At 42.4% G+C, this 27,306-nt stretch overlaps 1 protein-coding gene across 5 annotated transcripts in view; it reads left to right on the top strand.

Annotated features, from left to right (window-relative positions):
* The first annotated feature begins 2,381 nt into the window (after nt 1–2,381).
* LOC119890016 (SH2 domain-containing adapter protein F-like) overlaps nt 2,382–27,306 on the top strand; it is a 96,889-nt gene continuing 71,964 nt past the window's right edge. For 3 of the 5 annotated variants that reach the window (XM_038701010.1, XM_038701009.1, XM_038701008.1), the window contains exons 1-2: nt 2,382–3,139; nt 18,543–18,675. In XM_038701010.1, coding sequence (XP_038556938.1) covers nt 2,708–3,139; nt 18,543–18,675 — 565 coding nt within the window. In that variant the 5' untranslated portion in view covers nt 2,382–2,707. The remainder of the gene's footprint in view (nt 3,140–18,542; nt 18,676–27,306) is intronic. The other 2 variants (XM_038701012.1, XM_038701011.1) reach the window with 1 other exon arrangement.

Here is a 27,306-nt window from a genome sequence, read left to right as displayed (position 1 = left end):
AATAATGAAGACTCTGTGAGCTTAGAGCATGCAATAACTGTCCACATTGTGGTGTGAGAAAACATACCAATACAATATAACATGTACCGCAAAATTGAGGGTTAAAATAGAATTAGATATTTAGAAGAGGACTGCAGAGATGACTTTTACATCACTTAAGTTTCCCGAAACATAGGGTTGATATACTCTGATGAAATTGTTTCTCTGATTTTTTAGCACTCACCATGGCACTATTTGGTCCTGCTGTGGCCTCATTTCCAGTATTGAGAGTGAGTGGGAAACCCCAGAGCCAAAGGTCTTGGAGAGGAAAATAAACTCAGATGTCTTGCGCAGCATGTCAAATGTTTGAGTTGTGCAGCTCTTGAAGGCACTAACATTAGCCTATAGTAAACCTAAGCTGTCCTCTCGTCTGAACTCTGTCCATGTTGCACTTTTTAAAATGAAATTCCTACTGTGTACACGCCAACATCCCTATTTCTGACACACATGTGGAAGTTTGTTCAGAATCTGCAACCTACTTGTTGTTGATAATTTATTAAGACATGCAGCTTGGAACGAAAGTAGGTAACAGGTGGCATGTGGCAAATTCTTACAGAGTGCCCTGTCAAGGTCGAAGTGTCGAGGGACTGTTGCAAAAACGGATGGCTTTCTCCATTAAATAACAGAGTGGAAATCTACAACTTGGGTATTGATGAAACACTGCTGATGTACCTGACAATGCTGTATTAAGCCATTACTCGCCACCTGCCAAGTCTATTTCAGTTTCTTTTATCTTGTGAAAGAGGTATTGCCAATTTAATACACTACCAGCGCTTCTTATATCATTTTAAGTATGATAACTTCAGCAGAATTTTATACATTTCTACATGAATTCCTCCTGGCCTGCGTAGGCTACTTAAGAGACTATTTGTATCCTATGACGTGCTGGATTACAGGATTTACATTTTAAAGGGTGTCAGTGATGGCAGCTGGAGGAAATTGCCGAATGTAATTGTAGCAATGCAATAAAAGATCTATGATGGCTCTGTAACCTGAATGACACACCTGCTCCTCACCACCGCAGATCCTTTAATACCTACAGCATGAGACAGGCTCTTAACCTGCAGCAACGGCAATATTTATATCACATCCTGTGTATGTGTAAATGCAGCACTGAGGGCACACCTATAGTATATATATTACAACCCTAAAATATACCATGTAATGTGTGAACTAGAATAGGCCTGTCTGTTTTTGTTCTGATAGATAGTATTTTCCAGAATTGCTAAACAGAACTGCATCGTCTGAATCCATTTTGCTTGTTTTTTTCTTTTAAAGCTTTTATGTATAATGCAATAGCTAAACAGATTAATGCCTTGGCTGTGGGGTGAAATTATTCCTATAAAGTGCAGGGAAATTGCACTGGTCAAATTTCCCTCTACAAGCCCAAAGTGCAGCGATGGCAGGATTTCAGGACAGAAATAATAGATTTTGTTTTGATCTCTAGAGCATGGAGTTGTCTCTCCCAGGGGCCTGCCAGGGTTAAACTCTGATCTGTACACTGTGACTTGCTCAAGGCTGTGTGTGTGGTGTTATTAAAAAAGAAATATTGCTTCATAAAAACCCGCTGCACTGCAGCCATGACTCCTGTTAATGCAGACTGTTGCTGGAGTGTCTGGGAGGGGAGATGGGATTTTTAACTCTGTCCTGTGATGGCAAAGGCAATTAGACTTTAGCATGTGAACCTCTGACCTTCTGTGTCAAAGAGATCGAAAGACACCTTAGAGAGAAATGTTTGCTTGTATTGTTGCTTTGAACAATTCACCTCCCCTACTCATGGATTGGTTTAATGAACTTAGCTAGAACAGTGCCCAGTGTTAGTATACTGCAGCATCCCTCTCCACTGGTCATTGGCAATGCAATTTGCAATTAAAATAGTCTGCAATGGCCATCTGGACATGAGATCACAGAATGAGCGCAGGACACTTTACCCTTGAGTCCTATTGGTGGAAAAATATTTACCTGTAGGGCTTTTAAAAAAATATAAAACAGTTTTACATTGTCAAAGTCAAATATTCTGGAAATGTAGACTTCACACTGGAGAGGAATGGAAATACATTTCTTTTAAATTAATCCAATAATTTTAATCAGACCTATGTTCTATGAAATTTAAGAGCATTAACAAAACTTGTATCATTTTATTCTTCCACTACAGGCAGCCCAGATATTCTGCATACCACCCCAAACGTCCACATCCGGGGATCCCTGAGACAAGAGAGGCACATCAGCGTTTTTTTTAAACTACAGACGCCTTCATGCAGTGGTTTTTGGTATGGACTATAGTCAACAGCCAGCGGAGTTTCAGAGGGCCGGTAGGTGGCAGTGAATGTTCTCAGGTAGGGAGGGCAGGTTGTGGGGGGCGTGTGTTCCTCTTGCACAAGCGCTCCCATGTTGCGTAGTCTGGAAACCTGACGTGGTGAGCAGCCGAGCGGTGAGTGTCAGAGTTGCGGCAGGGCAGCTCAGAAAGTGCCTGTGGCCGAGCTCCCCCTTGCTCGCGCACTCCTCTCCGGACCGACGGGGTCGCACGAGCCTGGCGACACGCTCCGACACCGTTCGGCTGGCCGCGGGTGACCCGAGGATCCCACTTTGACGAACAGACTCGGGCTCCGCTGGCAGGAAAGGTGCAACTGAACTACATTCATTGACTTGAGAGCGATGCACTGGCAGCATGGCCAAGTGGTTCAAGGAGCACCTAGGATTCAAAACTACCAAAGCACCCCCTCCGGCGCCCCCGAAACCGGACTACAGACACTGTCACACCGGTGTGCCCGGGGCGCCTGGCTACCAACAAACAAGCTCCGGGGCCACCTTCCCCAGTCCCGCTCAGCCGGACATCCTCGCTGCTTACAAACTCCAAAAAGAGCTGGACTTCGAGGATCCATACACTCCCGGTGGAAATGTCCCATTTGCCTCGAGCTTGAACAATGTGGTGTCGCCGGATATCAAGTATGTGTCACCAAAACACCGACTTATCAAGGTGGAAACAATCGAAAAGGGCAGCCCAGCTCCAGGCGGCGGTGTCACAGTCACCCAAGCTGTTGCTGTGGGGAGCGTTAAATCTCCCACTTCACCTCCCTCGGACCACGACAACAAGGAGAAGGTGGGTGAAGTTTAGTCCGGACATTAAGTTAGTCTGTGGTGAAGTACAGAGCAACGACTCTATTTATAGCTGTGTCTATAGGCGGAATGTTCAAATTACCACCCTGAAGAAACAAAAAGTGGTTACTGAAGCTGCTAAACATTTGTCTTTTGAGGAATGCTTTCTCAATATCAAATCACAGAATTGTGCTTTCACATCTTTTTTTTAAAGCTAATATCAAACACTGTCTTCTTTATGAAGCAGGGTGCGTTTCCCTTTTCCCCGTAAGAAATGAATCGTTACAACTGGCAGAACTTGTTATCGCAAGGCTGTCCACATGAGTTGCGACATCCACCTCTGTCTAATAACTAACCTGCACTACAGGGAGTGCTGCGGAGGGAGCAGTCTGCGCACTGTGTCGACGACACGCAGCTCATTACCGGAGCAGATTTTGCATTTTTAATACTGAAAACTGCGATCTCTTGCTGAGCCTACTTTGTGAGGGTGAACTTGATGCTAAAACTGCTGGCAAACTCTACAGGCTGAAACGTGCTCCTGCTGTGCCCATCTCTATGTCCCGCTTATTCCCCAGGCAACAATGTGATCCAGACTTGTGCCTCTAAATGAACTTTAATCTAATCTTTTATAACTAGACTGATCAATTTAGTGAAAGTTCGTTCTGTTGTGATGCCTGCTGCCTTGGGGGTGGGGGTGATTAAACTACTTGTAAAGATTGTTATGGGTTTATGAATATATGACTCTAATTTGAGCCTCTCTTGGCACAGTTCTCTGAATAAGACTGCAAAACCCTTGTGCCTTTTCCCCCTTACCTTTTGAGGTTGTGGCTAATGCTGGGAGCTGTTCACACACTCATCAGCACAAAGTGAATGTGGAGACAGCCAGGCAGTATGCATGCAGGCTTTGCCTTGGAGCACGCTGTCATATCAGGCTTCTCAGGAATTCATTTGGAGAAACTGGAGATATTCAGTGTCAGCGAGGTTAAGGGCATACCTCACGATGAGTGTCATCCCGCTGAGGAATGTTTCAGTGTCTGCATAGCTCTTGTACAGAGGAGAATGCACGGCCCTGTGAAAATACACACTGTGCACCACTGTTTCCTCCTCTGTTCACGTTCCGAAAATGTCTGTGGTCATCTCGATTTCACCTTCTCGTTACTTCCCCCTCCTCTTGTGTCTTCTTTCACCCCCGTCTTGTGACGTGTGGCGAGTTCACAGTTATTCAACACTTTTCTTTGTATTCCACAGTGTGGCTGACCTGTCACAGGAGTGGTCCGTGAAGGAAGGACTGCGTTTTTTCCCCCCCGGCCCTCAAAACACAACTGTTACTGTCACCAGAATTTCCCAAATGCCTTCAACGCAAAGATCGGGAGCTGTGTGTAGCTCATAAAACTATCTTCTGTGCCAAGATTTGTTTTTCCTAAACAGTCAGCCACTGTTTTCCAGCTTCCTCACGAACTCCGTTTGCAGGTTCGATAATCATACAGCCGTGTGTTATCTGAAAAACATGCAGGAAACCAAAATTTACAATTCTCACCCAGCCACCGCAGCTGTTCAAGCTGATTAAATGGATTATAGCTGTCTAGTGTTAATTGAGGCTTATTTGGATCTCCCCCATCAGGAATACAGTTGCTTCTGCCCCCTCCTCTTTCCTTCTTCATGTGCACATATGGCTTTAACAGGCAGGCAAATGATTGTGTAGTATGGTTTAAATACCTCACACCTACCAATATGAATGATGTTATGGACAAGCTAAGTCAGTACTGACAGCTGGTGGGTGAAAGCAGTATGCAGAAAGAAGGGTTTAAAGGTTTCTTGTCAGGTGCTGAAGGTTAAATAAAAATGTTGTGGAAAGGGAAGTGTGATGGAAAATAGGTAATTCTTTTTTCCCCCCACATTGTACCTCCTCTTCACACTGTCCATGGTGGTTCACACTTCAACAAACTGGAGATATCTGGGGCTGTTTTGCCACCTTTAGAGTTTGTTGCCATCTATCTTAGAATAGGGTATTAAAAACATGCACAGACTTTGAAATTGTCTGTGCTGTATAATCCATCATAATAATCAGGAAACTTTCATTTGGTTTTGTAAGAGTTTGTCGGTTTAACATTGAGTGAGTGCTTTCGCTGCATGGCTTACTGTCACCCTCAGGAGGAAAGGGAAGCTTGCAGCAGGAATACCTTCATAAAAACATGTCGCCTTGCAGTCTTTCTTACATTTGTTTTGGTATATAGAATTTTCTAAATAGTGGATGAATGATTTGCAGAAAAAAACAACCTTCAAATAAGTCACCATGCTCCTCCGTAGCCACACTGTTGCTTGTTGTGTTGTGAGGCTTTGTGTTCAAACGTTTGTGAGCATTACAGTTTGTTTGGAAGCTAAGGATTTTCTCTCTTAGACTGTGGCTGGCCATGATAATTGTTTGTAAATCCTTGTTAGAGGAGCTCTCCAGGTGACGGTTTTAGAAGTGTAGGATGGTCTCATTATATAGACACTTGTTTCAACTGTCTCTGTGGGAGGACACACTGTTTGCAGTTTGTTTCACGCACTCTCCCTCCAGGCTAGTGTTGAAAGGTTGAAAGTGTACTGTGTTCACAATGTGTGTTCTTGTTTGGGGATGCTTCGTGTTGAAACAGTTGTATGGCTACTTTTCTCAGCCCCCCCCCCCAAGCTAAGATAGACATCTGGACAGTGATTAAAAAAGAAAAAAAGTGTATTTCTCTAGCTCACACGTAGACACACACTCACACATACATCGCCGTCACTGTGATTGTAAATGTCAGTAGCTTCACAGGAACCTGGTCGTCTTTGTAACTGCACAGACTAAACACTGATAGCAGGAGACTGAGCAAAGAGCACACAAGGGTCTTAACAGCACTGCTCAGTTACATTGATGTTTTAATTACTTGACTCATGAATGCTAATTATATCACTGCTTGCCTAATGCCTGAAATGCCAATAGCAGCATCAAGTGAATTTTCTCCAGTCCATTTCTATTCACCAGGCTGCCATGGGGAAAAAAGAAGTTTTAATATGCAATGATATACTGTATAGTTGTTCTGCAAAATATAATGGATCTGCTGTGTTTTCATAGGTATCCTATTTCATCTCAGTGTTCCACTTCGGTGTTGCTTTTTGTGCCAATCATCATCTAAGAGGCGTCAGTTTGATCAAAGGATTTTTGTCTACATTTGGAGTTGCACTCTTCATTTAAAGCTTTATTTTCCTGCAGTTTGTTACTTGCGGTTATGAGTTTTCAAGGCATTGTGATGCGTTTTGTTTTTAATGATGCCAAGCCCTTCATGGTAGAGTGAGTTGAGGGAGATGATCAATTATCATCCTGCCTTGGTGCTAATTAAAGACCTCATCTCCCAGCTCATCGCTCTACTCAGCACTAACCCAACTTCTCTCAAGGACGTGCGAAAGTGATGACGGGCTCTACTCGGAAAATGTGTAAACAAAAGCAGTGCGCAGAGCTGACAGGCTGCGGCATCCCTGTGAAGCGCAGCCCCGTCAGCATCAGTATCTGTCTGTGCACCTGGGAAACTGCTGTTCCAATCTAACTTTGGCTCCCTTCATGGCTCGGGGTCCCTTTGACTCTTTGATTTCTACGATCTTATCTATCTATAGAACCCTGCAGTTGGATCACAAACCCAGACAGTTATTGTGCAGCCAACGGAGGCATATGGATTGAGCAGGATATCTCAAAATTAGTCAACAGCTTTTAGTGAAACTATGTAGAAAGTTAGACCTTATAGGTCAAAGAAGAACTGATTAGGTTTTGGTGTGGATAGAATCACCATGGGGCAATTTCTATTCTAATTTACCTGTGAGTCCTGGGGGGGAGAGGAAATCCATCATATAGGCCCTGCCCTTTTCTGCTTGAACAGATTTTCTGCCATTTTTAATTTGTCACCACTACCGCAGGTAAGAACGGAGGTGTTTGCTCTCGTGAGTCTTTCTAATATACTTGTGTGCTCTTTCAAAAATGTTCTGCTGGAGAGCAGCAGTGCCTTTTTTATTTTAAAGAGGTTCAGCCCATTTATTCACACATGTTCCCTGTTGATGACGGTTATCCTTTCTTTATGTTGAATTGTTGTTTGCCCTGTTGAGTATGCTGAAGATGAATGTTTCAAGTTGACATCCGCTGCTTGGCTTGTTTACCTCAGATTACATTTTAAATGTAGCTAAAAAAAATATAGAAAAATATTGAAAACATCTTTTGAAAGTTTGTGATTTAAAATAAACATATTTGAAATCAAGTAGGTTTATACCTTGTGAAAGCTGTACTCTGTAACATTTCCACACGTCAGACTATAGCAAATGCGATGACAAGTTAATATGATTGTGAATACAATATTAGTGAAGTAAAGAAGACAGGGCAGGAGTGACCCGCTTAAGCTGATCAACATTCCTATGTAGCAGAGTATGGTGAGGATCTCCAACCACAACAAATGTGCTGTCTATTCTGTTATACCAAACTGCAACATGCAGGTTAAAATGATAATTCTGGGTTTTTGATTTCAGCTTTAACACACTGACAATAGTCAGACGAGACATGTGTGGTAAAGGTTAGACATTGTATTTAGTAGCAAAAATGCTGTCAAATTCTATAAATGCCAGTCCAAACACATTCAGTGATGCTTCAATACAGGCTGCCACAGAATAGATGTTGGCGTCCTTCCTTTTGTCCTTTGCATAATTTTAAGTCCATTTGCATGTGTAGTGATCATACTGAACTTGAGATGATGCGCTGCAGTATGTGAAAGAGCGGAATTATGTCCTCACCAGACACACCTTACGAGCCACAGTCTCCTAGCGTGGGCAGACCAGGCTTGTTTGACTGGCCTGCAGATTACAGTGTCTGTAGAGCGTGGCTGAACTCGACTCTGCTTCATTTCCCCACAACCTGAATATCTTCGCTTGGCCTTTCACCCCAGCACTCCAGACATCAGTGGAGTTTTATAGATGCATCCCACCGGCCTTTCACCCTCTCATCGCTGCCAGTGATAGGAGAAATGTCAAGCACAGATGTCAATATCACCTGGGTCTGTGAGAGTGGTTTTCTTCAGGGAGCCAGAAAATGGATGAAAACATCAGAGCCCATCATGTTTTGTTATAGCACCCCTTTTAAGTGCAGTTCCCTACCTTTTCGTATCAGACGGAGACTGGTGAGGTTGATAGCAGGCCTGACTGGATATCGGAGTGGTGCAGGATGTGCCCTTGTTGCTCTACAGTTACACAAACTTGTTTATTTGTGCTCTGGCTAAGTCATAGTTTTGGACATAATGTCATATTCAGATCAGATCGTTTTAAATTAAGACTAGTTTACACATCTGGACCTCCAGTCTGAGTGAATATATTATGGGAATAATATTATAGCCTTAACAGTAATGATTTTAAGTAATTTTCCGCTGCTGTGACAAAGTGAGACCCTGGTTGAAATAATGAACAGCTTGGTGTGAAAGCTGTGTTGTCGCATGTCTTGGATTGTGCAGCTGTTGTTTTTCTTAATCATCCTCAGTAGTGACAAATTTGTTACCGTCAGTGGTGGGCAGATTGTGACTCACATCTTTTAAGTAAGTAGATACTTATTTTGATTATAATAAATGGCAGAAAATAGCTAAGACAGTGTGATGCTATGGCTACTCTGACTCATGACAGTAAAGTCTAGATAGTAGGCATGAAGTGCCGCGGATGACTGAGGTGTCAAAGAATGCCGTGTATTTCCTGAACTATTTTGAGCATCTACAGAATTTCACCCTGGCAAGTTCAGGACTACAAGATATTCCGTTTTAATAACCCACTGCCCTGAACACAACAAATTGTTCATTTCATGCCAAACATATTTTATACTCACTGTCTTTTTTTATGCTTTACTGTCCATGACAAAAGAGCACTATAATGGATTCCTGTGACCTGGACAAGAATCCTGGAAGGCCACTTGGAAAGGAAGGAAAAAGCACTGAGTGTAGATGTTTAAGCCCCGCCTCTATCGGGCAGAATGAAGTCACCCTATAGCTGAAGATACACTGGAAACTGTAATGTAATGGTTATTCAATTGAGCACCGAAAGGTTCGGCTTTTCATCAAGATATCATTTTGGTGAATCCACAAATCCTTATTACATTTACATGACAGCACTGTAATCCAGCATCACTAAGTGTAATAACTAGTCATGGGCAGGTTTTATATAAAACCATCCCGCCACATGTGATTGAAAGTTATAGGTCTTGAAAATTATGGCCTTTAACCGTTGTTTGCTTATTTTCCTCTTCCCCTCCATCTGGGAGCCTTCTTTCCAGTTTAAAGAGTCCCACGGAGCCTCTTGTGTTTGTTGCTCGATTTGCTTTTTCTAGCTTTGCACCCGAACATCAGTCACATGATTCCACCAGGTCACAATTAGCCTGCAGTCTAGTGCTGCAGCTCTGGTCGCTTGGGAGTTGTAGACACATGGCTCTGTTTTGTTTAATGACAGTGTGTGTAGCTGAGTCTAGAAAGGACGGAGTCCTGGTGGGCAGGCAGATCGTCACACTCCGACTAAAAGGAAACAAATTGAGCCCTAAAGCTTGCATGCCATCCGAAGCACAAAGGGAGAATCTGCATGACACATTGACTTTTTTGCACTGTTTTTGCAAAATCAGTAGCTCTGCCCTCCCTTTGTAAAAACTATGCAAATTTCATCTCTAACCAAAGCTGGTTATTTTTGCATCAAAATACAGTATACTGTAGAGATCATAGAGATTTGATTTGCCTTTTTATCTCCTGCGTGTGAGTACATGCTGTTGTTTTTGTGTCACGCTGCAGGAGGCAGCCAGACTTCCGTCTTGCATACACAGCTGCCCTGCGATCTCAGTGCCCACCAGGAAGCTGACATTCCTTCTTTTCATTTCATTGAAAACTCTGAATGACTAATGAGTCTGCCAAATATTTCAGAGCCTGTTGTAATGTCACTCTGAACTGTGATTCATCCACAAAAGTTCATGTTTTATTGTTTTTCTACATTTAAAATTGACTGTTAATGGGATAGGAACATGGGTAGAGAAAGAAAGCCACAATCTATAGTTGTTTGGTGGAAAATAAGGAATGGCTTGCTTGCTCCAGGATTAAGGAAGTGCTCCCTTCCTGACAGGAAGTGTTTACAACTTGGTGACATTCCCTTTTTAACTTGACATGTCTGCGCTCGCCCCTCTGTGTAGGCTGTGTATTCTGGCTTCTGCTTGCTTGCTGAAATATAACCAGGGTTAATGTTCTCGGCTGTTTCGACATGAGCAATCTAGATGTCGGAAATGGTGACAAATGGTGACGGCACATAGCTGTTGCGTGCTCCACTGAGGGCTCTTTGTGGCAACAGACTGGGGATTGTTCCTCACCCCTCCTAATATAGCCTGCCTAGAGAGGTGGGAAGCCACACAGAAATGGCTGCGTTATGGGACTCCACCCTGCGCGCTCGCTCTATTGTCAGTGTAGGTGACGTGCAGGGACCTCAGTGCATCCTCACCACAGAGAGGCTATCTGAGGCTACAGAGCTTCCAGCCTTAATCAAGACGCCCTCACATCAAAATCTGTAGCTTTGTTTACAGCCTGACTGCGGTTTGTTTTTCTCCCTGCTCTATAAATCACTCTCCCGAAATCAAAGCCTCCATCCCAGTGGATCTCCTCATGTTGTTTCATGAAGCCCTACTTTCCTAATTGTGTCAGTTTTTATCTCATAGGAGCCATGATTAACAATGGTGTTTTTGCCTGAGTTGTGGCAGCAGCGTCACATGGGACAGAATTGCATGTCTACAGTATGTGTCAGCATCCTTTTGTGTTTGATGGGCACACAACTTTATTATTCCCCTTTTCAGCATGCTGCCTCATTCTCAAATAAAGCAAACAAACAACAAATCAGTGTTTCCATTATAATTGTAACTGTATTAATGAGAGAAATTGGTGTAGGCCATGTTGAGGTCAAATCGCTCATTCACATGGCCACGGGACTATCATATTTTATAAAATTCCAATATTCCAGTGTATGTAGCAGAAACACTGCCAATAAATCTATCACAGAGGGATGGGGGCAGAGGAAGGAAATTGGATTTTGTCAAGCGTGTTGTCAAGTACTTAATCTTGAATATCTGTCGCATACTAAGAGCACCTTCATAGTATGCAAAACTCTGCCTCTTCTCCTTTCTCCACTAGAGGCCTTAAGTGGCTGTGTGGAGTGTGTTTCAATGAAGGAGGTCCTTAGGGGACCGGTTTAGCTGCTTTTTGTGCTTCACCGCCCTGGGTGCTAAAGATGCTGTCATTTATCAGGAGATGAGGGCAGCCAGAGTATGAATTTATTGGATAGTAAGGTTACACATTTAGCTACTTAAAATTGTGAAAGTGACTAGGTGATTTGTTCAAGTAGAGAAAGGAATAGATGAGTGGGGCATCTATTTTTTATTCTCCAAGTGCAGTTTAGCCTGTTTGCTTGAGTGATTCTGATGACGTTTACACACAGCTACTTACGTTATAGCCTGACAGCGTATTGATGGTACAGGTGGCAGGTAGATGATTTAGCAGCTCATGTGCACAAACACACGTGCAATGTTGTGTGGTTCCGGTTCTGACTGTAACAGCAATATTACAAATACTGTTTGCTTTCCCTACTTTTTATATGTTAAAAAATGGTTTCCACTGAGGGCAACCAAAGACCAAGAACTGGTCGCCGATATCTCAAAATGGTTGCCAATAGCAGCCTACCAATTATTACTGTTGAGCAATGGTCACATAAAATATGCTGTAAATTCTGCTGAATGAAATGATTTAATATTGTAGGTGTTTATTTGCACTGATATGAAGAACTCATTGGTTACTATAAGAGACAGATATTTGATGTTTAAGTTTTATAAGAAGTTTCACAGTAATGAAGACGAGTTTAAATGACAGAAGACAATCCTATCTGTAACTTCCTGATGGTCTAAGGATTTTTTTTTTTTAACTCTTAAGGGACATTCCTAAGAGTTCATTGTGATTGCCTGGAACCTCATGAGTGTTAATTTATGTACAGACTAAATGTCTTTGGAATGTCTGATTTGAATGAGCGCTGTTAATGAACACTATACATCCTCCTTGAGCATTGATTGAAGCCTAGTCCACTCCTTTTCCTGTGTGTGCACTTGTGTGCATGCGTGCTTTCTATGTATGTGTGCATATCTACAATGGATTATGACTAATAAGAGAACTGAATGACCCACAGTATACTGGACTCTAGGTGCTGTAAAAGCTCTTTGCATTTCATGTTGTTCTGACTCCACTATTTTATGTATTGCTGATTCCCCCCCCCCACACTGAAGTGTGGTGCATGGTATTAGTGCTGCTGCATCTGGAAGCATTCCCGTGCAAACCATGATCAACAACAGGCTAAATCAGTTCTGCCAAAAGAACCAGTTTCACCCCCGCTGACGTGCAAAAGCCGCCCCACATGGGTAGTAAGAGTGCAGAGATCTGTAGAACCAACATTTAATGTGGTCTGAATCTTGAAGTTGGTGGGGGAGGGGATAAATGAGTTGGCAGCCAGAAGTGAGCGGTTCTTTGAACAGCACAGATGTCGCTGAGGTATACACATGTGAAACTGATGGCTGGGCACATTGATGTGCATAGGGGAATGCTAAATCTAATCCTCAAAACATAAATAGTAAAGTATATGTTGCCCATACTGTAGACTCTATAAATCCTGAGCCTGCTAATGGTTGCTGTTATAGTCAAGAATATGAGGCCGAATGGTTGGAAAAGAATATAGAAGGGGTGTTTTTCATTGGCTTATGTCTGTTTTGCAATCAATCATCAGGTAAAATATGTTCTGAAGATGAGTGGGCAGGCTTATATCTTGTTGTCTGTGAGTACACAACATTGTATCGCTGCTCTTGAATAATTCTCCAATTAGATTAAAAGCATAGCAAATGAAAATACCTGGAAATAAATGTTTATCTCTTGTGAAGTGCTCTTCTTTGGTGCATGGACTGCAGAAGCTCGTTGTGACTGATTGTGAAAAGGTGTCTTTATAGCAAATATAATAATTTGATTAGCTACCTCTGCAGACTCCTAAGTAGCAGGTACATCACTCTTCCAAGCTCATAAAGAGGCGGAAGCTCAAGCAGCAACCGCGTTTCTTTGGAAACATTTCAATAAAGTGTCATTTATGTCAGGTCTTTATGGTGGGAAATGCACTCCTGCACTGTCTCTCCTTTTGAGCCGTAGCCATTTTTTCCATCTGCATAATCTGTTTGGGAGATATAGAATCCAGCAGGGCTCAGTCTTCACAAGAGGCCTTCAATGAATTGTAACCAGATTTGCGCACGCTTCTTAGAAACATGAAAGTATCTTACTGGTAGTAACTGCATTATATCAACAGATATATTGTGATCATTTTAGCTTAAATAAATTGCCTTGAGGGATTGTTTCTCGCCATTATATTCTTACTAGAAAATTGTGGCCAAGTTATCTTAGGATGACACAGCATTTGTCCTGTGTTTACAACAAAGATAAGGTGGAGGAGCTATCTGCAGAGGCACTGCAATAAGGCTCAGCTTGCTGAGTTTGACTTTTACATGAACATTTTAAACAGTTTCCATCCAACAAGGGTAAACATACGTTATGCATGCATACGTTTGTCTTCTCTCCCCTCTTTTCCTCTCTTTAAAGTGGCTTTCTGTCCTCATAATCATGGCAGGTTGTCTTTTTTTGTTACACTGAAGAACAAAAGAGCAATGCCAGCAAAAAAAAGCCTTCTGAAATGCCTTAATGCAATTGAGCTGCTAAGCACTGAGTTGTATTAGGTTATCAGTGGCTGAAATCCCTCATGGCGTGAGACATAAATCACACACGTCAGTCGTCCTTTCTTTTTTTCTTTTTTTCCCCGTCATTCTACAGCCTGCTCACTGCTATGGCAGTCTCAGAGGGGCTTCAACCTTGAAGCATTCAATCCTTCCTGGACCAGCCATGACATTAATATCATATTCCTGTCTGCACTCACTCAGCAGGAGTGAGACTAGTCTTTATTTTCATGTATGTCTAAACGTGTTTATCTGGTTATCGCCTGGTGAAATCATCAACCTGCGGTATATTACATTTGCTTATGGTTGTTTATGGTTCTAAATGCCAACACTGGACATGTAGCTTGCTCAGAATGCGGACAAAGAGAAATGTTGCAGCCTATTTTCTAATTATTATAACCAAATTTCCAGCCGTGCTCAAATTTCAACCAATGAAATTTTTATTCCTTATCTGCTGATTAGCTGATGAGCCAGCCGAACCCACTCTCTCTCCATTATTAAGAGTGCAACAGGAGAATTGCAGCCCACTTTTTCTCACTTCTAATGGAAGAAAGGGGCCCAATCGAATTGTAATCCTACAACCTCTAGCATTGTCGAACATTGAGCCAAAGTGGCAGGTGCCTGTTATAGTCTCCTGATTTAAAGTCGGCTTCATTGCCTGACAGCCGCAATGCATTTCAAGAAGTCTGTTGCTCTCGCCATTGTGAGTTGCCAGAGCTCTGGCAGGTGTAAGACATGCCCAACCTGGGATCTGAGCTGTGGAATGAAAGTAATTAAGTGAGTTCTCTCCCTATGCTGCAGACCAGTAAAGGACCCAGCTAGCACAGGGACATGGACTAAGCCTGTGAGGTGGATTTGTGAGATTCATATAGGCTTGCAGCGCAGCTTGGCACAGACCTGATGTATTGAGGCAGTGCAGTCTTTTGCTGATTTTGCTTTCATGACAAGTGTGGCTTGGCTGCAGTCCTGACACACCCTGGCATGCCACAAGGCAGATGGTGTGTCCCCAGGCTCCGCCGCCGCTCTCTTGCACCCCTCTCCTCACAACCCCATGCTCCTCCTGCTGTTGAATCGTCATTAGTGCAGTGGGACAGGAAGGACACATTGGAACAATTTGGAAATATTAACCTCCTCCTCCACCCAAACATGAGTGAGGCTGCAGCAGCTGGGTGATGGCGCCTTACGGAGACAGTATGATGATCTAAATTGTCGATGGTTCAAATCCCCGGATGCCCAGGATGGATCTGCGTAGGAATTAATAACATAGTTGTCTGCTATTGGGTGACAGTAGAATGCTGTAGATATACAAATTACTGGGTTGTAAAGGTATAAATATGACACACAGGGTGAAGCTGATAATGACCATGCAGATCTGAAATCCCCCTTGATAAAAAGGTACTTCCTACACAAACAAACTGCTGTTAGTCATCTACACTACTGCAATAATGTTGAGTAACACATTCAAAATGGAAGTGGAACCGCAAGAGACCACTTCATTCTATGACTAACTTTTTGTTTAATTTTCAATCAAAAAGAAATCATACTGGGAACTGGTTTGTCATCAGCTTACCTCTGCTTTTGTTGGGAAAAGAAAACTATACTTTCCTTACTGATTGGAATAAGAACATGAGCTGGGTGCTGAAAAGAGCTTTTACTGCCCAGCTCGGAGCTAAATATACACATGCCTGTTAAATCTGATTCTATTTTTTTTTTTTTATAGAGTTAGCTGTTTGATGACAAACTTTCAAAATGTTTTAAACACAAAGCTTTAAGTATGTTTGGACATGGGGGCCAGAGTCAAGATGTCCACAGTGTACAACGGCTGTAGATGTATTCCTTAAATCAGACAGCGTTTGAAGTGAGAAATCCTTGTTTTAGATATTTAATTAGTTACTTTCACAACAGAGTATTTTGAAGTAAAAATTATGTATTGTCCAAAAGCCCTTCAGCCTCTGCAGAATGTTAAACCAAGAGCCACTTGTGACTGATTGCCGATTCCTGTTTTGCTTTCAGAGCAACCGCCTGTTAGACTTTGATTTAGCCTGATTTTGATTGTTTGGGATAGTGAAACATTGGAGTTTAAGTGAAGTGTTCTCTGCCCTCTCGTACCATTCTACTTTAGACATTACCAAACCAGAATTTCCAAGCCATAAACATTAACCACTTATGGGCAGGAAGCCTGTTGGATATCAGGCCTAAACTAAAGGCCAAGCAAAGCGTAGTGTTTGAGTCTTGAATCCAAGCTTTGGTTTTTATCCCTGATTGCATTTCATCCCAAGACATCACTCTGTCTGATGCTATCAGATTTTTTCATCACATACCCCGCCCTTTATCTGTGCTACATTATGTCAACAGGAAAGGCAAAAAGATGATGTCATGTGTTTTGGAGTGGCTCCACACATAACTCAATAAGTGATTGAGCCGTTGCTTCCTGAAACATGCCCAAACATTCTTTGGCTCATGAAGATGCATGACATGAGTGGTAAGGTGAGTAAGGTGGTAGACGTTTAAGGTGTGAGCTCTGCTAAAACCTCACTCTGGGGGAATATGTAAACTACTTCTGTCATCTCAAGCTGCCTCTGAGAGTGTAAGATACAGCGTTTGGAGTGTTCTGTCACATTTGTGGGCTTTGGTCTCAAACCTCGAGCCACTTTGCTACAGTATGTGGACCGCAGTCAAATGGGCACTGGCCTCATTTAGGCCTCCCATTTAGATGATTCATATGTTTTGTTTTGCTTTTGTGAGGGTTACTTACTCTTTGGGCTGTGTTTGCAGTGACTGTATCTGAGGTGGGTTTGGCACTCGCTATGATTACTGATGGCTGAGTTTCTACGCAACAAGGTGCGAGATGGTAATGACACTGTGGCTGTAATGATGATTTGCAGAGAGTTTTAGGGTCTCTGGGGGCGCATAGATGTTGCTTATTTGAACGGCTGAATTTGAATTCAACTTGTGAGGGAAATATGTATATTTATGCTTCACAAAAACAAACCAGGACAATGTTTGTATTGGATTTTTACCCCTGCTTGAATTCACAGAAGCAAAACATTCGAGGAACCCATAATTATGCTGTGGCAGAAAAAAAAAGGTCCTAGTTATTTTCCCCAAAACAGATGGAGAGGGAATATTGAAGAAGGCGGATTTAACACACAGTAGCTGCTGTGAAACACATCCGTGGTACTTACTTCCTTTGCTATTATTTCCTAATCCATGTATAGTGGAGATGATCTGTGCAGGAATATAGCTGCCAGCATTTCCTTGTCTCTAAGCGGCTTACAAATTATCCCTAGTAAACTTTCTAACATTTAACACGGACATTTTGTTGGTGTTTTCCCAGCTGAACCCTTCAAACTCTCTCTTCTTACTTGCTTTCCTGATGCTTGGCAGGGGTGTGTGTGTGTGTGTGTGTGTGTGTGTGTGTGTGTGTGTGTGTGTGTGTGTGTGTGTGTGTGTGTGTGTGTGTGTGTGTGTGTGGCGCTCTCATGGGTGGCCTGCATTATGGTGTTAGCTTCTGGGAAGTGTGCTCCCTCTGTGGCAAAGATGGACAGCGGTCGCTCTCAGGAAAGCTGGCTAGGTGGAGGCACCGTACGGCGGGCATGAGGCTTGGTCCACCTCCAGTCTGCCCCGCCCAAGCCTCATCCACCAGATGAGTGATGAGCTTGTTTATAATGAGACCAAATCCCTTCCTGTTACACATGACTCATAGGGTGTAGTGCCAGTCATGTACGTGTTTACATGCTCGCTTAGGTGTATGCATAAGCGTTTCCTTATTTGTTTGAAACCCTTTTATAAAATGTTGCCAAGTTACAGAACATGCGGTGCCCTTCTCATCTACCCACTGATTGGCAGGACTAGACTGTCAGGAGTCTCAACAGAGAAATTTTCTAACAGCTGGCCCGTACTCCTGCAGTCACCACTCAGTGGATGCAGTGTCCAAGAGGTCAGGTGGCTCAGATGGGAGTTTATTTTCCTTTAAAGGAAAGATCTTTACTTTTAAAGTGGTGTCCTGGTAGATGAAGCAAACATTTCAAGAAAACAACTATCCCCCCAAGGCACCATAGACGCGGACTGCTACTCTGCTCCCTAAAGGTTTGAGCTGTATTTCTGGGTCTCTGGACGTCCACCTAATTGCCATCTACTGCAAAAAATGCTCAGCAAAAGAGCAAGACTGCAATTAGCCGTGGCTCACTGCCAGCTCTCTATAAATCTGCCAAATTGTTTCTCTTAAGAAAGTTGAGCAGTTGTGGTCTTCTTTCCTCTACTTTTGAAATGTAGGCCTGTCACTGGGCTATCGTATAATTAGGCAGACCAGCAGTAGCAGTGAGCGTGCTGTAAGGCTAAAACCTGAGACATTGTGGTGGTGTGCTGAAGCATACAGAGGTGGGATGTTATTTATGTGTTTCTCCTTTTATCTCCCGGCCTGCCTCGGTGGATATCACTTGGTCCTGTCCTGGGCCACAGCAGTATCTGTCAAACAGCTCTCCTGACACCGAACCCATGTTGTAGTGTTCAGCAGAGCGGCAAAATGAATTCCCCTCTTGCTATTTCACTTTTCTCCCTCCCTCCATCTCACCTTTCCTTGTTTTTTTTTTCTTTTCTTCTGCAGCTCATTATCCTTGAAGACTATGCGGACCCTTTCGATGCTGAGCAGGCTGGTGGCACTCAGACCTGTGTGGAAAAAGTGACAACTGAGAATGATGGCTACATGGAGCCATATGAGGCCCAGAAGATGATGGCAGGTAGATCAAACTTTGAATCGGTTTTCATTTTTGTGTCTCCCAGCCACCTTACATACATCTTCAGACCTTCAGTAATTGCAGGTTAAGTGACAAGTAAATGATTTTTGTCTTTGCTATGACTTCATATTGTATGGAGTCATGTCCAGGGGGAGTATTAATTAGTATGCAGGGTGCTTGGGCCATATGCTTCCAACCTGGAAGTTAATGAAGAGGCTCAATCGGCATAATGCCGCTTTACATGACTGGCACAGCAGAGCAAAAATGACCTGTGTGTCATGAAAGATTTCAAGAAATTTTAAAAACGCAGTGACCTTACCCCCAGAAATCATACAAGCCCATAAGTGATTTAAAAACACAGCTCAGAGGTATAAGACCAATAAAGAGAGAAGTGGGTTTTTTTTATTCCGTTGAACTTTGTGCATATGGAGACGGCCACTTGCTGGGATTTCCAGGAAGGCTTTTTTTTTGAGACAATAGCTATGTGCTAACATAAGAATTCAGTTGAACCACATTCTCCACACAGCTTTGTCACAGTGCACATTCATTCCGTGGCTAAGGGAGCACAGCAATGACAAAGGACAAAGAATGTGCAGAAAGAGAAGAGACATTATGCAAAATCTGGACAAAACTTAACATGTAGCAGCTGGTTTCCTCTTCTAAACAGACCATAGTACCTAAGAAAGGAATGTTGCAAAAACAATTTTGTATGACTGTCAGGCCTCAAATGGATGTTTCTGGAACATGGATGAATACAAGACATCAATATTTAAGCTTTGATATACTGATACAGTCATATATCATCTACAATATATCGGTAGCTCTCACCCTCCCGCGCACACTGTACTCACATAAACGCACATACACACTCGCTCCCATTGCTCCCACAAAGGCAGAACATGTCTCAGTCCCTTCTCTGCAATTTTCTTTTAATGGGCCTCCAGACGATCTCTTGTTTTCATCTGTCTTACTGGTTTGACCTCTGGTCCAGTCATTGCCTCAGCTGAGTACGAAAACTCAAGATTTATCGCCTCTCTCAGGTGGAGAGATCTGAGCATGGCATTTTGTGGTATCACTTGAAACTTGAACTCATTCCAGTTTTTTGTGTGCTTTTTTTTATTCAACTCGATACAGTTTTTCATTTGGCTGTATTGACAAACTAAACTACGCTGGCAGCAATTGTCTGTTTAATCTGATGAAATCTTCAGGTTTCAGAGACAAGACATATGCAACCAGAAACAACTACAACAAACGACTGTGTTGGTATTGTTTTCAGGCTGCCTGCTTTTATCCATCATATCTATTGATTGTCTTTTTTCTTCTTTTCTGCTGTTTTGACTGAGCTGGCAGAGTGCTGTTTTAAATATAGCTGTTATAGTGGATTTCTTTGGCTCTACTGTCATCCTTTTAATATTCATTATGATCCATAGATTTTTTGCCATGGACGAGTGGTTTCACTAGCATTAAATAATGCAATTAAATCAAACATGCAGGCACAGAGGTATGCCATGATTTGAGGAGGAGTAATATTTGATATATTCAACTGCATGTCAAATGTCTATAGAAAAATTTCATCAAATGTCTGACAGAAGTAACTCTGACCGGCCATATTGATAACTATGGGTTAGAATGTAATATTAATCATGTTTATAGATATAATAATGATTCAGGGTATAATATTTGATAACTGCACCAAAAACCCACATTTTATGTGTCACTGGTATGTTAGGAGTGTAGCAATAGCAGGTAGTGTTGCTGATTTCCTTCAACATTTATGTATCTAGGATTAAAACACCCAGCATGAATGCTCTTTTTCAACAACACCTTGCTCCAAATTCACACAATTATGCACATTCACACTTGGATGCTGCCCAGTTCGGCCCCACTGATGCAGTAGGGGGTTAAGCGCCTTGGCCGAGGGTACTTCAATGATGTAATGAGGGTCAGGTGCTGCTCTTTCCTCACAGCACCACGCGTGCACCAATACATCAGTATACTGACTATGGATATAGAGTAATTGCTGCATCTCTCATACTGACAGCAAATTGGTCAGGCAGAACTGCACACTCAGAATTTAGCTGGCTAAAAAGAAGGGAGGAACCACTGCATGGGCTGCAGCACTGAACCAAACTGCTCATGTGAAGCTAGAGGCTTGCATCTCTCTCTCATTCTGTCACTATTGCTCTTTGTCATCTCTTTCACTCTCCAGGCAAGGCACGTTTTATTTTTTCAATGACAACCTGCACTGTTAACAATACTTGATTTTTCTTTAGCTCCTCTCAGACTGTTGACTGTAGAAAGCCGTAGCTCTAAAAGCCTTCTTCTCTTCTCATCACTTGCTTTCACAGATGGGCGCAGATGGACACAAAACCCCAAACATGCCAACACAACAGAAACTTTTCTATTAATGGCTGTCAGAGCAAGTTTTTAATTTACCACCAGCCACAATTATATCATCTTTAAAACGGTTCGTCTACCTCCTCATAAAACGGACTTTAACTGTCTCAACTTGTAAAACTCAAAGGTGTGTAACTTCTTATAAAAAGGGCTTCCAACTTAATTCTAAGAAGTAGACTGGAAATAAATCAGACTGGAGTTTTGTAGTTTGTCTTCACAGACGATCTTTAGGTTTCAGGTTTCAGCACAAGATTTACTGCTGTCACAACAGACACACGCATACGTTGTTGTCGTGCCACTTAAGTTTTTTTTATTAAATCTTTCGAACAATCACGGTATTTTAGTTATCAGTATCTGCTGATATTTATAATTTCCTGCATAAGAGACCTTGATATCAATCTTGCTTATTAGCTTGGGAAAGCCCTCTTTGTAGTTCATATTTCCATGTTTTCTGACACATGCAGAAGCACTTGCATGTAATAACCTCTTGGAACTGGGCACCTCCGAGTAGTATCTTTATTGCTGAGTAATCACTTGTGGTTTTGCACTGCCTTTAGCAGAGATTAGAGGGTGACAGTAGAGTAGGTAAGCCCTAAAGCAATAGTGTGACTAAGCTGTTCCATAAATGATTCCATGGATTGAAAAGTCTCTCTAACAATCTAATTTACATGAGGTACGTATCACAATTATCCAGAGAAAACTGTGTGAATATTGCTTGTTGCAGTTAGGGAGTCGCAGTGATAAAGCGTGTATGGTTTTGAGCCTCTATAAAGACTTGCCTTTTTAGTTACAAAATCTGCAGTTGTCAGTGCTTTTCAGCAAATTCTGTTTTTCAAGACACATAACTTGAGACAAATCACTTCCTCTCTGGCAGAAGGTTATTCCCAGTAAAAACCACCCAGTAAAACGCTAACAAATGAACTACAGGTAAAATTATTGTTGTTAGGATATTAGCTGAACATGTAATTTAAATGTTATTGCTGCTGTAGGTTTCTTGAAATCATTTGAATGCAAATGTTTTATTTCCAAACCTAGCTTAATTTGTACAATCACTCTGACGTCATTGTGAGCAACAAGCATGAGGTCAGTCTGTACTCTTATACTGATTAGAAAATGCTTTTTCACACTCCCCCTTTGCCTTGTATTTAGCATTTGATAAGCCATTGCAGGCTCAGGAGGTAAACAACCTGATTGATTATACTTTACCATGTATTCACTGCAAGCAATATGATCTACAAGTTACAGCGAGGCAATTCATTTTCTATAGAGATGAGCAAACAAAAAGCTTGTTGCACAAGAAAAGCCACTGCCCATAAACAGCCAATCGGATATCTGCATGTTCTATTTTTTTGCTGGTGTGATTCCATTCATTGAGCATTAGTTTGAATAGAAATGTCTAAAAATCTATAAGAAGCTCCTAATAGTCTTTCAAGTCAACTAATCCTCTACACCATTATTGTTCACGAAAGGAAGTTAATTTCAAAGCACACTGCTTTGTGCAAGTACACCTGCTAGGTATTCCAAGTAGCAGTTCCTCTATTGTTTTTTATTCTTAAAACTTGGATTTAAAAGCCAACCAACCAAAACAAGCCTAAGGCCCCACCCACACAAAGGGACCAATTAACCGCGTTGCTTTATTATTAAATCACAAAGGGTCACATGTTTATTAAGTGTACAGTATAGTTAAGGTCTGTCGCAACCGGAAGTGCTATTTTGAAGATACAATTATAATCACTTGATTACACAACATTCACACTTTACACACACAAACAGATGTACTCAACCACATTGTGGGAGGTGTGGCATGCAAGGCCTAAGGCGAAAAGTGCCACAGCCGTTTACATAATGGAGTGTGCACTACTGCTGTCTGAGTGCTTGTGTTTGTTGGCACACACACTCTCGTGCATGTGCACTTGACTTTGTGTGTGTGTGAGCTGAACTGGCTGGCACTCATGCTTGTGTACGTGTGTGTGCTCCATGTCTGTCTCTCCCAAGAGCCATCCTTAGTGAGGCTGAGCCGGCAGATTTATGGGCCCGCTGGAGGGGCATGTCACGACTTCCTTAACCTGAAAAGCCAGCAACCCCACCCCCCTCCCCCATAAGTTGTTCCACACTGGTTGCCGGCCGGGGCTTACTGCACCACCTGCAGTTATTTGAAGACATGTGCACGGCCACTCTGTCTTTACAACATTTCCAGAGTGCCTTGAATGTTTGTCATGTCTACACGCATCGGCTATTGCATGTGCTATCTTTGTATCCATGTAAGTCTGTTGAATGTGTGTTTGGCATGTGTGTGTGAGTGAGCCTGGGAGAGGAAGTTTTTCTTCTCATTGTCAGGTGGTGTTCTGACATGCTGAGTTATTGTATTGAATGTGTGTAGCTTATATGTGGGTGTACGTATTTTGAATGTGTGCAAGTTCACAACAGATTTCACACTCATATAACCTTCTTTCTATATCTCGTTGTCTCTTTCGAACATATAAACACACCAAGATACGTTCACTGCGACACACACACATACCTCCTCAGCTGTCAGCATGGCCATTCCATGCATACCTCAATGCAAGCAGCAGCGCCTTATCACAAGAGCAGCTGTCGGAAGAAAGTCCAGAATCAACTTTTGCAATGTTACTTTATCTGCTCTACTTGACTCCGTTCCCACATTGTTGCAACTGTTGAGACTTGTTACACTGACAGGTACAAGGGGGCGGGCTAGTACTGCGGGAAAGTCTGCGTCAAGCCATTTCTCAATGAACACACACTCTTCGTCATACTCCCCAGTCAGCCAGCCAGGCCGGCAGACAAACGTGAGAGTTTTCCCACAGTGCAGAGGAGGCCTGTTGTGCAAAAGGCTTGCATGATTGAGCTCTCCTGAACAAACACACTTCAGTCCGGTCCACTTGCCAGTCCTCAAGCCACAGCCACGCCACTGCACCAAAAGTGTGTGTTAAGGTGTGTGTGTGTGGGGGGGGGGGATCAGACAGAAATAACCCCTCCGGTGTGAAATACTTTACGCCAGTGGTAAATTTTCTAACCTCAATTTGTCCTCATCCCATCTTTCAGTCCATGCTCAGTCATTTACGGCAGGAAAGTTGTGCAACAGGGCCAGAATACCCAGAGGGCAAAACCTTGATGTTTTCCATAATGGTTGACTCACGCTAGATGGGTGTTTGCTATTTCTCTTTCCCTCTGTCTGAGAAATGTGCTGGGAAATTTCTTCAGGCACTGGCACCTCCTGCACTGCACTCCCAATGATGTGAAGAATACCATCCTGTGCCAAGGAGATGAATCATTAGCAATGGAGTTGATTATTTCAGTTAATCATGATAGTGTGGCGCTAAGCCCCCTGTTGGCTCCACAGTATAAATGCCAGGACCATTACCAGTTTGGCAGAGGCCTGAGTGGGTGAGAGAACATGTTCAGGGGTGGGGAGACTGAAAGAGGGATGACGAAGGGGGAATAAAGGCAGAGAAAGGGAAAGTAGCAACAAAGGGAGTAGAAAATAGAAATGCAAGAGAGACTGGCTGAGACAAAAACAGAAAAGTAAAGAGAGTGAGGCCTAGAGGCAGTGACAGTGGGAACAAAGTCATATTATAGCACCTCTGCGTTACTTTATGGGACAATTTAAGAGAAGAGAATGGAGGCATGGTTTCCACCTCCTCCTCCTCCTCACTCACTCACACGAGTGAAAACTCACCCCAGGCGATGGCAGGTACATGTGGCTGCACATTTCTTGGCCTGTAACCCTGCCTTTATTGCCCTGAGCTGTAACTTGAGGAATATCCGGAGCCGTCAGTAGCACTTTCTCAAAGGTGAATTTCTTTAAGGAATTCTGGAAGTCTTTGCTATTAGATGGGGAAATTTGGTTAAGTATGTTGTCAGTATAGCATGCAATTATCTCTCTCATCTCTGTCACATCTGCCTTGGTGTATTTGAAGGGTTGCTCAAGAATTACCTCAGCAACACAATTGTGCATTACCCTAGCTGATTATAGGCAGCTATAAATAAGCAAGGACTGCAAGGCTAGTAGCTAAAAACTGGACGGAGAAGTGAATAATTACTAGCCTCCTCCTTCCTCTCACGCGTCACAACAACTACTGTTTAGGGTATTTGGGGATCTACAGACAAACAAAATAGGGACCTCGTGATGATTATGTGGTTTCTGTTATAATGTAAAAACTAAGGACATGCAGTGGCTGATTTCACAGCATCCATAAAAATATAATTTATTACTTTGAGCTGCAAAATGATCAAGGCAGCTACGCAAGTTATAGCCTCACACTTTAGCTTATGTGTTTTCGGGTGATTTTCACAATTGCCTCAAGTTCACAACTAGTTACTCGTATTTTTTAGTTTCAAGGTGTTCACTTATTTAACAGAAAACAGGGAAACATGTTCTATGCTTCATTCAGTGGTTGCCAGGTTTTGTCAGAAGCGAGCTACCCACTTGTCACATCTACATGATCCCATGAGAAATGACTGACAGTTATTACACACAGATCTGACAGGGTGGTTCTGAGTGATGCAAAACCAAAGCTCCACAGTGCCAGAGCTGGTGTCAGGTGGTCTTTTTTGGGGGCGGGATGGGGGGGGGGCTTGGTGCCAAATGCACAGTGTAATTAGAACAGAAATTTATGAAAAAACAAAACCCCAACTAAAACAGAAGTGTTAAGAGATCCCTCCAGTGTGAACCAAAACTTGGAACTTGGAAGTGCAGTTTAATCAAGCTAGTTTGTTAAAAGACTCTGTAATCCAAATGATAATTTATAACAAATTATTATCATGTGCAATGATGTTCCATTATATGCTGTTCATTGTAGCAGGCAGGTGTAGCCTGATACACATTTTAATGTTCCCAGCATATGGAACAGATATGAACTAAGCTTGATATATAATAAACTAAAGATATCAGTTTCATGATACAATGAAAGTGTTCTCCAAGTAACTTGTGCTTATAGACTCCCTTCAACTTGTTTAGATTAGATATGCTCTCTTCACTAATCCTTCTGTTGAGCCTGGAGCAAGTATTAGGAAAAAAGCTCTAGCAGATCTAGAACATAGAAGAAATTTAACTTTAAAATTGTGATCAATATGTATGCTAAATAATTCTCTTGAACAACAGACACACACAGACTTGTAAATAAGCGCAGTTCTTGGTTGTAACCAGTGACTCAGCAGCAGATCTCACCTCATTAACTGTTTATGTCGGAGGAACTGAAAACCAGTCAAGACGTCTGAAAGAACCATGTGGAGACTTTGTGGAATTGTTGTGCTAAGTCACACCGATATCCACTTACATTACATTTATTCATTTAGCTTATGCTTTTATCCAAAGCGACTTACAGTTGCTATATATGTCAAAGGTCGCACGCCTCAACTAGGGGTTAAGTGTCCTGCTCAGGGACACAATGGTGGATTGAACCTGGATCTCTCACACCAAAGGCAGGCGTCTTATCCATGCGCCATCACCACAGAGCGGAGCTGTAATGTGTATGTGATGCTCGGTGGCCAGAACAAGAAGAATGATATTGTACTGAGCTGTGTAACTCTATCGTGCTGAAAAGCAGCACATGAGCTTAGCGCAACATTTCCTGGCTAAACTGATGGTTTAAAAATAGGTTTTTGTTTCCTTGATTTTGACACTGACATACAGTCCAAAGGGTTATGGCTATGTGTCTCTGGCCTACTGGATAATGGCCAGTGGCCTCTGTGGTGTGGAGGGTCATTTGGCAAAGCTGAAAAGTGGAAGGTGTGGTAGGTGGGAGGAGAGGGGAAGAGCAGGAAGATTGACGACTTATTGATGAAATGAGATAGCTCTAGCTCTAGCCCGATAACCTCCCTCCCCCTCACTTAGTGATGAATGCCGCCCAGCACTGTAGCTTAGACTTCTCAGTTGTCAGTGTATCTGACATTTCCACTAGATATCGACACATACAGTGCTGGTTAGAGCTCAGCATTAAATATGCTCTTTACGTTTTGTAAAATATTACACAGCTTAAAGGAACCTAGAACTTTTTTAAAGGCGCACAATCATGCAAAGCCTCTATTATTTCTTATGATTTGCGCTGAGAGTTTTGTTTAAAGCTATCTCCACTGAGCACTGGCAAAGGCCAACTGACATCAGAGCAACAACTGCATTATTGCATGATTCAAACATTTGTCACATATGGCCTAAAAGTTACTAAACTAATTTAGTCAGGTTTTATTTTTTATATATTTTTTTTTATCAAAACATAA

The sequence above is a fragment of the Micropterus salmoides genome, unplaced genomic scaffold (assembly GCF_014851395.1).
Source record: "Micropterus salmoides isolate LMB-PRFRI ecotype aquatic unplaced genomic scaffold, ASM1485139v1 Ms_hic_scaffold_6, whole genome shotgun sequence".
NCBI classification, from domain to species: Eukaryota; Metazoa; Chordata; class Actinopteri; order Centrarchiformes; family Centrarchidae; genus Micropterus; species Micropterus salmoides.
This window is presented reverse-complemented; position numbering and strand designations above follow the sequence as displayed.